The following is a 16,771-nucleotide window of genomic DNA, read 5'->3' as shown; positions in this document are numbered from 1 at the left end:
CTCCCTCCTTCCCTTTCTCCTTTCTCTCTCTCTCTCTCTCTCTCTCTCTCTCTCTCCCTCTCTCTCTCTCTCAGAAGGAAAATGAAGGGAAGAGGAGAAGACAGATGGGCATGTTGCAGGGTATCTTTGGAAAGAAATAATTTGACATTCCTGGGCCTCCAGTCTCAGTCTTCCTTGGCAAGTTCACCTCATTGAGGAATCACTATTCCTTACTAGGGGTGGATAAAAAGCTGAGGGAAATGCTAATTCTTACAACATCTGAGGGGTCCCCACAGCCTCAGCTGTAGAAGCCATCTCTCAAAGTGTTTGCCATGAGTTTTGGAGCCTTCAAGTAATATAAACATTAAGTACATATGTGTATCCTTCCAAATTTCCAGCCACCCTCAGTGGTCACCTGCAGGTGGCTTTGTGGTCCTGTCTCAGAGACAGTAACAATGCTCTGTTCCTCCTCCATCTGCTCTGATCAGCCCTTTCAGTGTAATCTTCATCTCAACAAATAAGGATCCATTGTTGACAGGTGCCACCCCAGCCACAGGGGCTAGATCTATAGAGATGAGCAAGCCGGATGAGGTCCTTGTCCCCTTAAGGGCTGTGGTAGACCAGACAGTCAATGTGGGCAGGATGAGTGGGGAAAGAGGTACTCCATGCTGTGGGGACACAACGCAGGTAGCCCTCTGCTTTCGGGAACACAGATGACCTTGGTGGAGAGAAATTAACTAGGCCAAACCACAAGAGTTGAAGAACCAAATAATAGGGCAATGATAAATGGACAGTCAGGCTTCAGTTCATCCTCCTGTTGGGTTAGGTCAGAATTGTGGACAGGTGAAAACTCTTTGCTAAGCCTGAACTTGAATGTGAGAGGGGTCCGGGGAGTAAAACAGAAGTTTCCATAATTTGGCTCCCACTTCATTAACCAGAGTTCTCAGTGAGTACACTTGCCTGTCCCCGTCAGCTCTGTAGAACTCATCTGGATCCCTTCAGCCAATGGGCCACTGGCTGCCCTGTAGCACACACAGCAGGCTTCAGTTCTCACCAAATGACACATAGCCAAGAGTCCCTCAGCCTGGTTCTGCTGGTTTGACTCATTCTATAATTAAGGCCTGTTGGGGAGCAACCTCCTCCCCTCCCCCACCTCCCAGGCCTCAGGCCTTTTCTCAGGTAAACATCTCAAGCCAAGTACTCTCCTTTCATTCTCCACTGCTAATTTCTTAAAAACTGTAAAGCACTTATACCCCTTGGCGATGAAGATAAGCAGGTTCTTAATTGGAGCCCTGGATGCCAGATTGTAAATCACATCCCTAGCACCAGAACATGTCTCCTGGTGGGTGGCTTAGATGGCAGTTTTCATTATGCTCTTGATACATCCAGATGTGGAGAACCTGCCCTTCCATGAACAAATAAGCAGTTCCCAGTCTGAATTTTGCTTCTGTGGTACTAGGGATGGAACCCAGCATATTGGTGGGCAAATGCTTTTGTTACTTGTGCCCAGCCCACTTTACTGCTATGACCATTGGGCTAATTACCTCTGGGCCCACTTGGCCTAAAGGTCAATGACTACATTTCTGATAGGAAGGGTGGGAACAAGGGGAGCAGGGTTTGTGGGAGATTCCAGGTAATTCTAGTTCATAGTAACATGCTGTTAATTCAATTTATAGCAATGTTCTTTCTGGGCTCTACTTCAAAAGTTGCCAATCCAGTAGACACCACATGGGGCCCAGGGACAATTCATAAGTTCCTCAGTTGACTTTGCTACAAACAGTCCGTGGAAATGTCCCCCTATACTCCTGCAGGTTCTCACATGGAGGCCTGCTCATATGGGCATTGCTATTCAGATTTCCTCTCGCAATTTTACTTTATTTTTACTATCTTTAAGTAGTTTTTCAAATGAGTTGCCATTTAACAAAGCAGTTTATGAATATAATGTGTCTTGATCAATGTTATTCCTTTCAACATTCTTACCCATCCCTGCCCTACTCATTCCTTCCCTTATTCTCCTCTCACTTTTCCCCCCTTTGGTTCATGGGGCTTGAACTTGAGGCCTGGCCACTGTCTTTGAGCTTTTTTTGCTCAGAACTAAAACTCTACCACTTTTTGCCACAATGCCACTTGCGGTTTTCTGGTGGCTAATTGGAGACTTTCCTGCCCGGGCTGGCTTTGAATGGTGATCTTCACATCTCAGCCTCATGAGTAGGATTATAGGCATGAGCACCAACATCAGTTTCCTCTCACATTTTAACTTCTCTAAAACTCCCATGTATCTTACAAGTGTTTGCATGATATAATTCATTTGACAATATAATTTCTTTTTTGACAGTACTGGGGTTTGAACTCAGGGTTTTGTCTTGATAGGCCTGCTTAAGAGCCCTTTTTTGCTCTGGTTATTTTTATGATAGGGTCTTTTTTTCCCATTCATCTTGGATTGTTATCCTATCATAGTTTAGGATTACAAATATGAATCACCAAGCTCAGCCTTTTCTATTAAATTGGTATCTTGCAAACTTTTTTGCCTGGACTGGCCAAACCTCAATCATTCTGTCTCAAGCTTAGCTGAAATGTCAGGCAGGCACTACTGTACCAGCTATTGATTAAGATGAAATCTTACTAGCTGTTTGTAGAGACTGGCTTCAAACCACAATTCTCCTGATCTCCAACTTCCAGGATTAAAGACACATATTAAATAATAACAGATATTATACAGTCAGTGACATCTTAGGTGGAATAAAATGCAGCACTTTGCTGATTTTATAGGACATGGAAAACACCTTTGTCTAAAGCCAGCCTTAGCATTTCAGATAATCATTTCTCCACATAACATAGATATATAATCCTCCACAGATGTATACCTTAGCTATAGGCTGAGGAGAATAAGTAATTTTGGAATAGAGCAAATTTATTGAATTCTTGGTCTCCAAATATGTAACTTTCAAACAAATTTATCCTATGTGTCAGGTCAAAAATTCTTTAATACTAAACAGAAATTTTCCTAAGGGCTCACTTATTTTTTAAGCTAAATAAACCTGCCAATGGCTATATTCAAATTGCACATGGTATAGAGTCTTAATGTAAAATCTTGATTGATATTGGATTTGACACACCTGCTACATAGCTGCAAATGCTTCAGATCAAGAAGTACTGGAACCTTTGGGGCTTTTGATCAGAGTTTGCACTTTTTTTCTCTCTAAAACAGCTGAATATGATGGCAAAGAGTCCAATTTGAAAAATTACTTTCCCCATCTCTAGTTTTATTTAATTATATTTCATTAAAACTATTTTTTACTGGACTTTTCTTCATCCTTCTTTCTTCTTCTAGGACTAGGGCTTGAACTCGTAACCTCATATTTTCACTTGGCTTTTTTGCTTAAGGCTGACACTCTACCCACTAAATCACACTTTCACTTCTGACTTTTTGCTGCTTAATTGGAGATAAGAGTGTTGGGAATGTTCAACCCCTGATGCTCAGATCACAGCCTCCAAGTAATTAGGCTAGAGTCCCTGGTTCCTAGCTTCCACTGATTGGTTGGTTTTAAATGCATTTTTGTTTCTGAAGCAGCTTGAGAAACTTTTCTGTTTCCCCAAGCCTCTTTGCTCCTAGATTTCTCTTTATTCTTTTATCCTTTTTGTGTTTCCTGAGATCTGTTGTATAGCTGAGAGGCAGGCTTGGGCACTGTGGAGGTGGTGGTCTTCTTTGTGCTCAGTTTCTTTGCTCTGCTTAGCTGAAGCTGACATCTGACACTAATCAAGGTCTAAGGGGAAAAGATCTCTGAGGTCAAAGCCAACAGATTTCTTGGCTCTGATATGTCTTTCAGCTTCACTCTCTCTTTAATGCGGAGCTTCTTAAGAGGAACACTGCTGGAATGATGGATCTGGGGACAGTTAGCCTGGGCATTTTAACTATTTACCCATATCCCTTGGCTCTGCTCACTCTCTGGATACCAATGGGACCCCAGCATCTTCCCCAGGCCATCAGAAAGGTATCTGGACATTGCCAAATGTCCCCAGGGAACAGAATCAGCCCTGGCTGTGAACAAATGATACAGGGAACTAGAGGGTAAGAAACTCACAAGTGTGCGGTATATCACAGCAAATTAATTTTCATAGCTAATTTTTATTAGTTTTTTTGCATTACAACTACAAATCTGGAGGATTAGCTCAATCAGGAAAAAGATTTTTTTTTATCACTTAACCGGTTTTTCAGACTTTCAGAAAACAAGCTCTTAAGGAGAATGTAAGATTCAAGTCTACATTTTCATAAATCTAGCCAAGAGCTTATTATATACCAGGTAGAGAAGATGAATAACAATGTATAGTTTTAGATGTGATCAAGGCACCTCTGGTACCATTTATACATGGCTAGCAATAAACCCCAGTCCTGATCTCTCAGGATTCTCTGCCAGAACTTCAGGCTTCTCCCTCCTCTCGCTCCTCATCAAGACTGAAGTCGCAGAAAGGAAGAGCTTTATTATTCACTGGAAATGTCTCCTAAATGGCAAGATGACAGGAGAAGTGGAACATGGTTGTGCCCAGCATGTTACCTACAAGACCATATGAAATTAGCAGGTAGAAGCAATGGTCCAGATACCAGAGAAGCCCAGGCACCAGCTACTGTCACTTAAGCTTCCTCTGCAAATGTACATCAGAGGTCACAGCTCTAAGGCCATGTCTTAAAATGGATCATATTCCTTGAGCAGATGTGCCTGGTATGTAGGCTCTGGAATGGGTAAAGAGGAGGGGTGAGAGAAAGGCAATCATACATCTGACCTGCAGGAAGCTTTATGATGGATGGATGGATGGATGGATGGATGGATGGATGGATGGGAAAACAAATGAACTAATGGATGTTTGGGGGGGGAAAAAGCAACCTAAATCTGATAAGAAGTGTGGCACTGATAAAGTTGTGATGGGTCATCGTGCCAGGTTTGTTGGGCTCAGCACTAGAATTTGAGGTGTTGTGGGCTCAGTAGGTGGGCTCCTGGCCTTTAGCTAGTCTAAAAGGGTCTAACCACCAGTGGTGGACGTGGGTGTGGAGGCCCACCCTCCACCAGCAGCACAAATATCCCTCCCAGCACAGGCAAGAACACAGCCCTGCACTTGGCACCCGTCCTGGAAATGCAGAACAGGCTCTTTTATTCCAGTCTCTAGGCTCTTGGCTTGTGGGGAACCCTATCCGACTGTGAGGCGCTTTATAGGATTAAAACTGCTTGTGCTGAAGGCAAGTTCTGAAAGGAACTTTGTGCTGTTTCTTTGAGCGGAGCAGCCTGTTAAGGCAGTCTTGTTCCTAAGCCCATAAACACAACATACAGGCAGGATGAAGAGTGCAGTGCGAGCCTCCCTCCTCAGGCTGCCTGCCTGGCAGCACTGCAGGGCTGGACCAGCTGCTCTCAACTGTGACACTTCCCACGGGAGTGTACTTGAGAACTGTACTCTGAGCAGCCTGTTTTCTGACAGGCTTTGGACATACACACCCTGCTTAGAATCCCAGGCAGACCCCAGAGCACTTAATGGAACAGTGCATTACACAAGGGAGGGTTTCTGAAGTAAGGGAATAAGGTAAATATTGCATGTGGTCAAAAATACCAATGAAAAATACTGGGGGAAGGGGAACAGTATTGGGATTTGAACTTAAGATCTCACGCTTGTTAGGCAGACACTCTACTATTGAAGCCACACCTCCAAGCCTTTATTTTTTTTTCTCAGTTAAATTATTTTTCAGATACACTCTCACATTTTTACCCAGGCCAACCTCATACTATGGACCTCATGCCTATACTTCCTATATAGCTGAGATTAAAGGTGTGACCTACCACACCTGGCTATTTGAGACTATTTTGCCCAGGTTGGTCTCAAACCACAGTCATCTAAATCTCTACCTCCTGAGCAGCTGAGATTATATGTGTGAACTCTCATATCTGGTCTTGAAGCTTATATGTACCCAAAGTTGCCAACTTGAGTTTACAAGGTTTTTTCCCATCAAAATATAGGTACTTGAATACCAGAATCCTATTTAGGGGCATGAATCAGGCTAGCAGAAGCTTAGAAGAACCAGATCACCTTAGGGGATTCCATATTCCCATGTTTTCATAGTCATTTTGGAGCTTATGCCTTTTGCAGACTTCAGATCAAATAGCTTCAGATCATTAGCATTCTGTGTGTGTGTGTGTGTGTGTGTGTGTGTGTGTGTATTGTCTCCGCCTGCATGTATAGTGGGAAAGCCTTAGGTTGCTGTGTATATGTAAGGTTAGAAGGCAGAAAAAGCATGTTCTAAAAGAAAATGTAGGACTGGGAAGGTGGCTCAATAGTACAGTACTTGCCTTGCATGCATGAGGCCCTGGGCTCGATTCCTCAGCACCATATAAGTAGAAAAAGCCGGAAGCAGTGCTGTGGCTCAAGTGGTAGAGCACTAGCCTTGAGCTGAAGAGCTGAAGGACAGCGCCCAGGCTCAGAGTTCAGGCCCCACGACCACCACCACCACCAACAAAAGGAAATGTATATGGATAACAAAATATATATCCATATCATTCAATATGGCTTTTCTTTATAATTGTAGTAAAACTTGATATTTCTTAGGATTTATGGTCCTGGGGATACTGCAGGAATCAGCCACACTCATGACTGTGGGACTTTGCTGGGACTTTTCATCGAGAGCTGTAAATATATTTTTCAACTGAAGATCAAGGCCCAGCAATCAAGTTTCACTAGGGATCAGAGCTCATTCTTGAACTGGCGAGATGGTCAGAGTGTCCTAGTTGAGAGGGTGGGTCTGTGCCAGTTATAGTCTTGGGTTTTGTTAGGAGCTAGCCTGGACTGTGGTCCTTATATTTTATTCTTCCTGTCTAGTTAGGATTACAGCATGAAGCACTATGTCTGTCTTGTTGATTGAGATAGAGATCTTACTTTGTGCCCCTACAAGCCATGAATCATGACACTCCTAATCTCTGTCCCCAAAGTAGCTTAGATTATAGGTCTGGGCCACCACTCAGGACCTCCCTGTCCACCACCCTCTTTGGCGCTGGGAATTGAACCCAGGGCTTCACCACTATTAGCATGCTCTGTTACCGAGGGCCCCCCCTTACCCCAGCCTACTGCAACTATTTTTAAACCAAGTCCAACACATGGGACATCTTGCAACACCACACCCATAGCTGAGTGGCATTCCTAAGGAGGAAAGTTTATGTAAGCTCACCCTATGGACGGCTATTCCCACTGCCTTGTGGTTTTTTTGTTGTTGTTTGTTTTTGTTTACTATCCAGACAGAGACTGCTGCAAGCACCTTTCCCTTGGTCCGTGGTTCTCTAGAAAGGATCCCAAAAGGTGTGGCAGGGCAGGGCCATGGCTGCCCAGCTGTGGACTGGAAACAGACCCTTCTGGTTGCCCTTCTTTGTGTCAGGCTGCCTCTTACCCTCCTTCTTGTATTCTGGAGAGGGTGCAGGGTGTGGATCTAGAGGGCCCTGCGGGGGTGGGGTGGGGGGAAATGTTTTGTGTCCCGATTGTGGAGATGTCTACGAAGGTGTGTGTCAGAGCTCCGCGATTGCACACTTACAATAGGTGCATTTTACTCTTTGGACTATTACTCCAATCATTTTTTGTTTTAAGTGCCTGTCGTCTGACCTGGAACTGAGGCAAAGCGCCTTTGAGCTGTTGTTCCTGCCGTGGCTTGCGCCGCGTCCCCCTTGGTACCCGCCGCCGTCTCTTCCACCGGGGAAGAATGAGCAGAGGTGTCGGGCGCAGGGGGCGACCCGGCCCGGCCCGTATTCGCCCGGGGGCGTTTCCAACCCGCCTAGTGGGCGGGGCTACGAGCGGCCCGCCCCGGCCCCGCCCCCGCCGGGCCGCCTGGCGTGAAGCTGGCTGGCTGAGTCAGAGCTCGCCTGGCCGCAGCCCGGCACCGTGGAGCTGGGATCCCCTTTCACTTGGGAGTTTTGTGGTCGCCTGGGATCAGCGGTGACATCCCAAAGGGCAGGCCCGGCAGCCGCCATGGTGGCCAAGGATTACCCCTTCTACCTCACAGTCAAGAGGGCCAACTGCAGTCTGGAGGTCCCCCTGGGCAGCGGCGTGACCAAGGACGCCGAGGTAGGGCGCCCCCCACCCGGTCTCTCCGGACTCCCCGGCCGGCCGGTCCTTTGCTACACCCCGCAAGCTCCTGGAGCCCTCTGGGTCCCGGGATCGCTCTCTTCCCCACTCACTCCGGGTGCTGATGGCTTTCTCTCTTCCCCCCTCCCCTCAGTGTGTGCCCTTCGTCGTCCCTGACCCGGTCTCTCGGTTTCCTCTCCCTTGTCTGTGGGTTGAGCACGGGCTGCCTCCCCTGTCCCTGTCCCTGTCCCTGTCCCTGTGCTGCGGGGCCGGGAGCAGCGCCTGATTGCTGGTTCCTTCCTCTCCTGCACAAGCCAGTCTAGCGGGGGGCTGGCTGAAGGTGAACCTGCTGCCTAGACCATAAGCCAGGACTTCCCTCTGCAGATATCAGGAAGAGCTAACCATTTAAGCAAGTCTTTCCTCTTGGGGGGGTCAGAAGGAGGTCATTGGGGACCAGTGCAGATAGCTCACCTGCCAGACTTGGCCTGGCAGTAAAGACAGGACAAGCACTTATTATCCATGTCACCTGTGGCTAGTCTGTGTGGGAGGGAGGGGTCACTTACCTCCAGGGTTGGAGCTAAGTGTATCATTTGAGTGTCTCCCAGATGGGAGAATTAAACTCCAGTGGGTAGGAAGCTGCTTTGGAAATGATAAAAGTATTTCCCCTTAAGGGAACTTTCCTGTGCCTTGAGGGTATGGTGAAGGCCTCCGGAGCAGTTAGTGCTCAGTTGACCTTTTCTTCCTGGATGTTATTTCTCTGGCAAATCCCACTGCCCTTAAAGGTAGATTGGGTTCCGTTGGTGGAGAAGGCTTCGTTGGATTTCACTACATCACAGCTTTGTTAGGTCCAAGCTATGGTGGAACCCACAGGACCCAGCTCATCACTGCTGGTCATATGTGTACCTGAAAGAGTGTGTATGTATACACAGAGATTCATTGCTGACAGGAGTCCAGTCAGTTTCTGGTAGACTCAGTTGAGTGCAAACTAACTTCTCAACACTTCTCTGCTCAACACTTAAGTTCAGTTGAATATTTTCACATAGAGATTTTGTTCCCAGTGGCTGTTGGGAGTGTAGTGGTTTCTAGTGGCATTTAGATTTGTATTTAAGGTTGCACCAATTGGTGCCTGCATAGAATTCAGGTTGATCAGTCTCAGAATGGACATCATGACTTCTCTATGGAAACTTCCATATTTTAATGAGTGGAGGAGTAATAGTGCCCCTTCAAACTCCTTCTGTCTGGAAGGAAGAAAAGCACAGCCAATTTAGTGAGCAAGTAGAAGCTGGCAAAGAAATGGATAATGAGACTAGCTCTGGGGTCTACCAGTCCTTTTTTTGCTCTTACTGGATCCTGTATTTTTGAATAGCTTATCTAAGAGCATATGTGAATTCAGCTATTTTAATCTTTCCTTGTTGTCAAGTGTATATACATGTGTAGATCTCAAGTGTTCTGAAACATAATACCTCAAGGGCCAAATATTAATTTTTCTCCTTAGTAGCTAGACCCAGAAGATAAGATACGGCTCCTTTTCCATTTTTGTGAGGATGTCCTTGTGTGAGAGTACGGATGGGCATTGGATGTGTTTTGGCGGTAGTGGTTAAATATTATTCAGGTACATCGTTGAGGTTTTTAATCATAGTAAAATATGCTTTGTACATTTTGAGGTAGAGACATCTCTTGGCTTCATTAATTCAGTATAAACTCCCTTCTGATAATAGAGAGAGGCAGAGTTGGGAAAAGAAACCTAACTGCATTTCAGGGGAAGTTTCCTGGTTTTGTTGTGAGCACAAAAGGCAACCAACCAACCTTTGCAGGCCTAGCTTTTTGGTAAGCCTTTAACTAAAATATATTTTCTACCAGTAGGTGTCAGCAGTATTTGTAGATGTTTAAACAAAAACAGCATTCACTTATCTGCCTTTTGAAAAACACGATTATATCATTCTTTATGCACATTGACTATGAATTCTCCAGAAAATAAAAGATTGACAGCTCTCTTTGTAGAAAGGAGAATCAGAAGAAGAAGAAAACAAGGTTTATTCACAGACTTTTGCAGAATAACAGGGCTTTGACCTTCAAAGATACTTGCAGTATCTCCCGGAGTACCTGCCCCCAGACTTGCAGTGACTGTTCCTTCCAATGTGTAGAGGCAGGATAGTGCCAACAAGGTCCTTGTAGCATGGGTCCCCCAGGACTAGTATGCTGGGAAAAGTGAACAGTGAGAAGGCAATAATGTGCATTCAATGCCATCCACTTGGGTAAAAATCATGCAGTTTTTTTTCTCTTAAAAGCAAATCATAAAAGTCCTACTAGGAATTTAATTTAAATACTTTCTTTTTTGTTTGTTTTGGTGTTAGTTCCCAGTGAAAGCAAAAAAAAATGATAGATGTTTAAATGTTATCTTTATTTTCTTTAAAGGAAGTATCTTTTGAAAATATCTTATGTAGATTACACAGTGTATATGTGATATTTTTTGTCTGTTAATCCAATGCTGCTTCATAATCTGATGTTTCTTAGGACATAGATGTATGGGTTGATCTCATATGTTTAATAGTAATACCTGTAACTAGCTAGATCCTTCTGGCTCTAATCATTAACCATGAAATCTAAGGAGCTTAGTATTTAGCTGTGGATTTTCACAGAGAAACTCGGTATGATGTGAACATTGTCCAGTTTACTTCTTTTAATCATTAATATAGCTTTGCTCAGCTTATGTTTTCATATTATCGGTTGCTCATTTTTCATACCCAGAGGGGTATGAAAATACCCGATCAGTTCCCTAAAAGAGAAACTGTTAACATCATTCATTAAGAATCACTATTTTCCCCATGGTGAAGTTTGCTTTTTTTAAAAAGAAGTCTCAGCTGAGCAGACACCATGGTTAAGGAAGCTAGAGCCTGGAGAGAAGCTTTGAAGAGTTTTCATGAAAATCCAATAGGCACTTCTGTCATTTTTAAAGCTATAATAACAACTTGATGAGCAATTCATTCAGCTATAAGAGTTACCATCTTATGCGTGGATCAGGATCAATTCTGATTTGGTTGGTAGTATACGTAGCCATTGTCTTGACTCCCTGTGATTATAAAAAGTTGTAGCATGCCATTCACAGGTGGCTCATACCTGTAATCCTAGCTACCCAGGAGGCTGATATCTGAGGACTGCCAAAGCCAGCCGGGGCAGAAAAGTCTGTGAGGCTGTTATCTCCAATAAGCCACCAGAAAACCGGAAGTGGCGCTCTGGCTCAAGTGGTAGAGCATTAGCCTTGAGCTGAAGAGCTCATGGACAGGGCCCAAGCCCAGAGTTCAAGCCCCACAACTGGAAAAAAAAAAGTTGCAGCATGTAGACAACATTTATATATGAATATATGAAGAGTTCAGTATCACCCTGTACTCTAAGGTGTAGATTCTGGTTTAAACTCAGCCAGTATGTTTAACCTGACCCTGGGAATAATAACATGACCTACAAATAAGAGACTTCTCCCTCTTCTCTAATGCTATGTCTAGTGTCACCCTTGAGACCTATGTGCATTATTCTTTCTGCTTTATGAAAAACACCACCAAAGGGAGGGAACTTGCCGAAATACACAAAGAAAATCAGCTTGAGCCAAGATCTAGGGCCAGATTTCCTGGTGGATTTAGTCCAGCATTCAATACTAGTGGCCCTTGTAATATTTAAGGGTATTTACTTCAATGGGAAAAAAGGGAAGAGGGATACAAAACAGACATTTAAAACTTATAATCTAAATATATATTTTCCTTTATTTTTTTAAGTCACAAACACCTTTTAATCTTCACAATGCGAGTCATCATCATCTTAATCTACACAGCTTACGAACTCTATGACCTTTAACTATAAAACTATTTTTTTACAAATCAGGTGATATGTACATTTCTTTCCTTTTGCTTAGTATCAGCTGTTCCTTCCTTCTCATTCCCTCGCTCCCTATAATTTTTTTTGGAGTAGCAAAACTGTTTCAAATTATATTTGTTTACATAGAAGACTTAAAAGCAAGGTATAAAACAAATTTAAATATATGATCTTGAATGCATAACAGAGAAGGTGCCATTGAAGCCTGTGCTACAGGGTAGGGTGAACTTGGTGTTCCAGATGTGATGTATGCCTCATCAGTGAACACATGCATTGGAAAATCACATCCTCCTTGAGCTGTACTTCTTGAATGCCAGCTGGAGAGAGAAAGAGTTACTGGCTTCCAGTAATCTCTACTTTTTTTTTTGGAATCTGCGCCAGTCAGTAATGAATTGCCAATCTATAGGGAGTAACTACAGTAAGCTTCCTAGGATTTCTTTGGAGGACTAAATGAACAGGCCTTATGAATCATGTGACTGCAGAGATCTTTCTGAGTCGAGAGATGCAGAGTTAATCAGGGAATGGGCTATCAATTGCCAGTTGGATCTGATTATGGTCACTGGGCCATTATTCTAGGTGGAAAAGTATCCTGGAGATCATAGAGCTCATGGCTGCACACAAATTAGGGTTGGGTTTGTGAGAAGAAAATACATTGACTTTACACATGATGCACTTATGACTGTTCAGGATATCAACTCTGGAATAAGATTGCCTAGGTTGCAAAGCCATCTCTACCACCTGCTACTGTGACCCTGGAAAAGCCATGATGCTTCTTCTAGACTCAATTTCCTTTTTCACAGTAAATAACTTCTATTTTTTAAAGTAACTATGAATATATAAACAGGCCTGCCTGTAGGACACTACAGTACAGCTGGAAAGAGATATATTTTCCAGTGTGCCTATGGGCCAATGAGTTCTATCATTTTCAAAGAAATTCTAAATAAAAACTTCACTGAGTTGGAAAGTTTTGCTGAAAATACTTCTGGACAACTCCCCCCCCCCAAAAAAAAACACTCATGTTGGAAATAATGATAATCTTACTTCAAGGAGCTTAGTGAAAGTAAGGTGAAATAACACATATGTGTACAGTGTTTAACATAGTGTCTGAATCATAGTCCTTAATAAATATTATCAAGACCCTTGCATCTTGTGTGTGTGTGTGTGTGTGTGTGTGTGTGTGTGTGTGTGTGTGCGTGCGTGCGTGCATGCGCACATGCACGCTGCTACTGGGAATCAAACTCAATCTTAGGCTCTTAGCTTTTTTTGCTCAAGGTAGCACTTCAAGCTGACTACTGCTTGAGCCATACCTCCACTTCCAACTTGTTTTTTTACTGGTTAGAGATGCAAGTCTCACAGACTTTTCTGCCCCAGCTGGCTTTGAACCTCAATCCTTAGATCTCCGCCTCTTGAATAGCTATGATTACAGGTGTGAGTCACCAGTGCCCAGCAAGACCTCTACATCTTACAAATGATCTGAAAAGTAGTATTAAGAAACCCGATTGTCATCTTGATTTCCTGATGCTGTGGTACACAGAGCAGTGCTTTGGAGACTTAACTGTAAGTGTTTTATTTTAATCATGACCACAGCAATCCTGTGAGGTTCCCATATGTTATTGTTCTCTTTTGTAGAAGTAGAAACTGAGGCTCCCAGCAGTGGCTTCCCAGGATGGCTGAGCTACTGGGTGGAAAAGTAATAACTCACAACCCATTCCAACCATGAAGTCTGTACTTTCCCAACCACACATCACATTGCCTCTGAATGACTAAATCACTAGTCTCCTTACAACATCCCATATTCAGGATGAACCTGCCTGCCCCAGCAAATTGCCTGACAGTTGAAGGCTCATTCTTTGTTGAGTATCAGAGTGGGAGGCACCACCACTAGACAGTGCTTCTGGCAGTCTACTTCAAGTCTGGCTGTGACCTATAGGAATGAGGTTTAAACCCTCCCCATTTGAGGTTTTCATAATTTCTGTTTTGTTTTTCTTAAGACCAAGAAGCTGGTCTTTGGCAGAATTCCGCATGCTCAGCTTCATGGTGGTGACACTGTGAGTTCTTCTGTTAGTCATTTTGCTTATCTACATGAACCACCAGCCTTCTGCGTAAACCAATAACTGGAGGGCCCAGCTACCATCTGGGTATTTGCAAATTGCATCATTTTTTAAAAAGACACCTTGTGATTGCCTATAAAAATCCTGGATGAGTGCCACTGTTTTCATACTGCTGAATGAAAATGAATTACTGATCACAACGTAATTTTGCAAAGCTTATAGAAATGTAATTGTTATTAATGGAGTGTGTGTGTGTGTGTGTTTCTGGAAGGCTTCCTTGTAATGTATGTTGGCCTGCATAATTTATCAGTGTTGGTAATGGGTTGAGGTCACACATGAAATGAAGAAATGGCTGCAGTTTTGTTACCATTTATTCTGTGTCACTCATGTGCTGTCAGGATTAAGGACCAGTGGTTTCTAATGTGTGTGTGTGTATGTGTGTGTGTGTGTGTGTGTGTGTGTGTGTATGTATGTGTGTTTAAAATAAATTGACCATATCTTAATAGAGACTGTCACAGGTTTGTCAGGAAAGGTTGTGTACTTTTGCCTAGCTGAAAAAGTATGTGTTTTTTATTGTCATTTTTAGTGTGTGCTGGTGTTGGGCTTGAACTCAGGGCCTCTCAATCTTACTTGGCTTTCTCTTATGCTTAAGGCTAGCACTCTTTTTTTTTGTTTTTGTTTGTTTGTTTTTTGTTGGTCATGGGGCCTGAACTCTGAGCCTGGGCACTGTCCCTCAGGTCTTCCGCTGAAGGCTAGCACTCTACCACTTGAGCCACAGCGCCGCTTCCATCTTTTTCTGTTTATGTGGTGCTGAGGAATTGAACCCAGGGCCTCATTCATGCGAGGCAAGCGCTCTACCACTGAGCCACCTTCCCAGCCCCAAGGCTAGCACTCATCACTTGAACTACAGCTCTTCTTTCTGCTTATTGATGATTAATTGGGAGACAAGTACCTCAGACTTTTCGGCCTGGGCTGGCTTTGAATCTGGATCCTTAGATCTCAGCCTCCTGAATAACTAGGAGGATAGGCGTGAGCCACCAGAACACAGCAGTAATGTTACTTTTTAAGCCTAGAAATACTTGTGCTGGCTTCTTTGTTTGCACCATGATGTCTTCTTTTAAGAAGGCAACTCTGATTATTAGTAAACTTCAGTTTTCTGGAGCTGAAACAGAAACTTAAATGGTAAATTCATTGGGCTCTATTTTTTTCCCCTTTACTTTCTGGCTTTTAAGATGGGGAGGAAAGGAGTAGAAAAGCAGCCTACTTCTTCCAGTTGTGAAAAGAACTCATCTAGCCTCTAGGAAATGACAGGATCATTGCATCAGAGTACCTTGCAGTGGGAGAGCTCTGTGGAGAACATGCAGCCAGTTCTCCAAGTGTTGGAGCCACCCAATCTCTATTAACACCTCCCAGGATAGAAAACAAATAACCCAAAGTGGTGTATACCACCTTTGTTCAGGATGGACCGTGCAAATACCCTTCCTAAATTGTAACATTGCTTTCTGAAACTGTTTATCCTACAGCCACACACATCCCCTGGGATGTGTGAACATTTCCTTCTCTTGCCCCATCTCTCGCACTCTATCTCCTTGTACACATTCCATCCACCACCCCGCCCCTCCCCCCGCCCCCCCCCCGCATTCCTTCTCCTGGCTAGATGTTCCTGGCTCCTCTCATTTCCCCAAATGCAGTAACTGTTCTAGATCCCTCTTCTTGCTTATTTCTTCTTGATTTCTTCATTGTGCATGGAAGCACAACATGGTAATCTGTCACCAAATACAATGTCTTTCATGTTTAATATGCTTCCTTAGACAAGAGATGTAACCAAAGGCATTGAAATAAAACTGGCATACTGAAGATTAGTGTCTTTGGCTAGTTACTGATGGTTCACATCTAAAATCTTATCTACTCAGGAGACTGAGATCTGAAGATCATGGCTCAAAGCCAGCCCAGGCAGAAAAGCTAAAAGTGGAGGTGTGGCCCAAGTAGTAAAGCACCAGCCTTGAGAAAAAAAGACAAAGAAAACACAAGGTCCTAAACTCAAACCCCAGTACACACAGAAGATTAACATCTTTGTCATATATATATACATATATACACATACAAACATGCATATATATGCATACGTATGTGTATATATACATGTGTGTATACATATGTGTGTATGTATATATATGTGTGTTGTGTATATTATAATATGTATTATATAGGTGTAAAAGAATACCCCAAGACCTCTGTGGATAAAAGAGCAAAGGATACTAATATACAAGAATCTATGAAAATAAAGATTCTTTGATATGTTCAGTTGAATAGGAATTACAGAAATGAAAATAGTTGCGGTTCCATCAAAACATTTTCTAAAAAAGAAATTAAATTTGTAACTTTGCCACTGCGTATTGCTTTAGACTCCTCAAAGTACAACAGAGGCAAATTTAAATGTTACCTGGGCCTAGGTTCTCTAAATAAACTAAACTATTTACTGACAAAAAAAATTAGTTGCTGTTCATACCTGATTGATGTTGCAACTATTTTTATTGATTTAAAACTTGATGCTGAAAATGCAGTAATGGTATATGTTAAAAGACTAAAAATGTCACACAGTATTGTGACACAAACCCATAATCCCTGCACTCAAGAGTCTGAGACAGGGGGGCTGGGAAGGTGGCTCAGTGGTAGAGTGCTTGCCTTGCATGCATGAGGCCCTGGGTTCGATTCCTCAGCACCACATAAGCAAAAAAGAAAAAAGCCAGAAGTGGCGCTGTGGCTCAAGTGGTAGAGCGCTAGCCTTGAAC

General features: G+C 43.3%; 1 protein-coding gene across 3 annotated transcripts in view; it reads left to right on the top strand.

Annotated features, from left to right (window-relative positions):
* The window catches only part of Arhgef3 (Rho guanine nucleotide exchange factor (GEF) 3), a 332,874-nt gene that overhangs the window by 245,358 nt on the left and 70,745 nt on the right, over positions 1 to 16,771 (top strand). Inside the window, exon 1 of one of the 3 annotated variants that reach the window (XM_013030786.1) lies at positions 7,805 to 8,064. The exons of the other annotated variants lie outside the window; for them this stretch is intronic. Within the exon in view, the coding sequence (XP_012886240.1) occupies positions 7,969 to 8,064 (96 nt within the window). The 5' untranslated portion in view covers positions 7,805 to 7,968. Of the gene's footprint in view, positions 1 to 7,804; positions 8,065 to 16,771 lie in introns of those variants that run through there. 3 annotated transcript variants of the gene reach the window in all.

The sequence above is a fragment of the Dipodomys ordii genome, unplaced genomic scaffold (assembly GCF_000151885.1).
Source record: "Dipodomys ordii isolate 6190 unplaced genomic scaffold, Dord_2.0 Scaffold132, whole genome shotgun sequence".
Lineage (NCBI taxonomy): Eukaryota > Metazoa > Chordata > Mammalia > Rodentia > Heteromyidae > Dipodomys > Dipodomys ordii.
The sequence above is the reverse complement of the archived record's forward strand: the minus strand, read 5'-3'. Positions and strand labels throughout refer to the sequence as shown.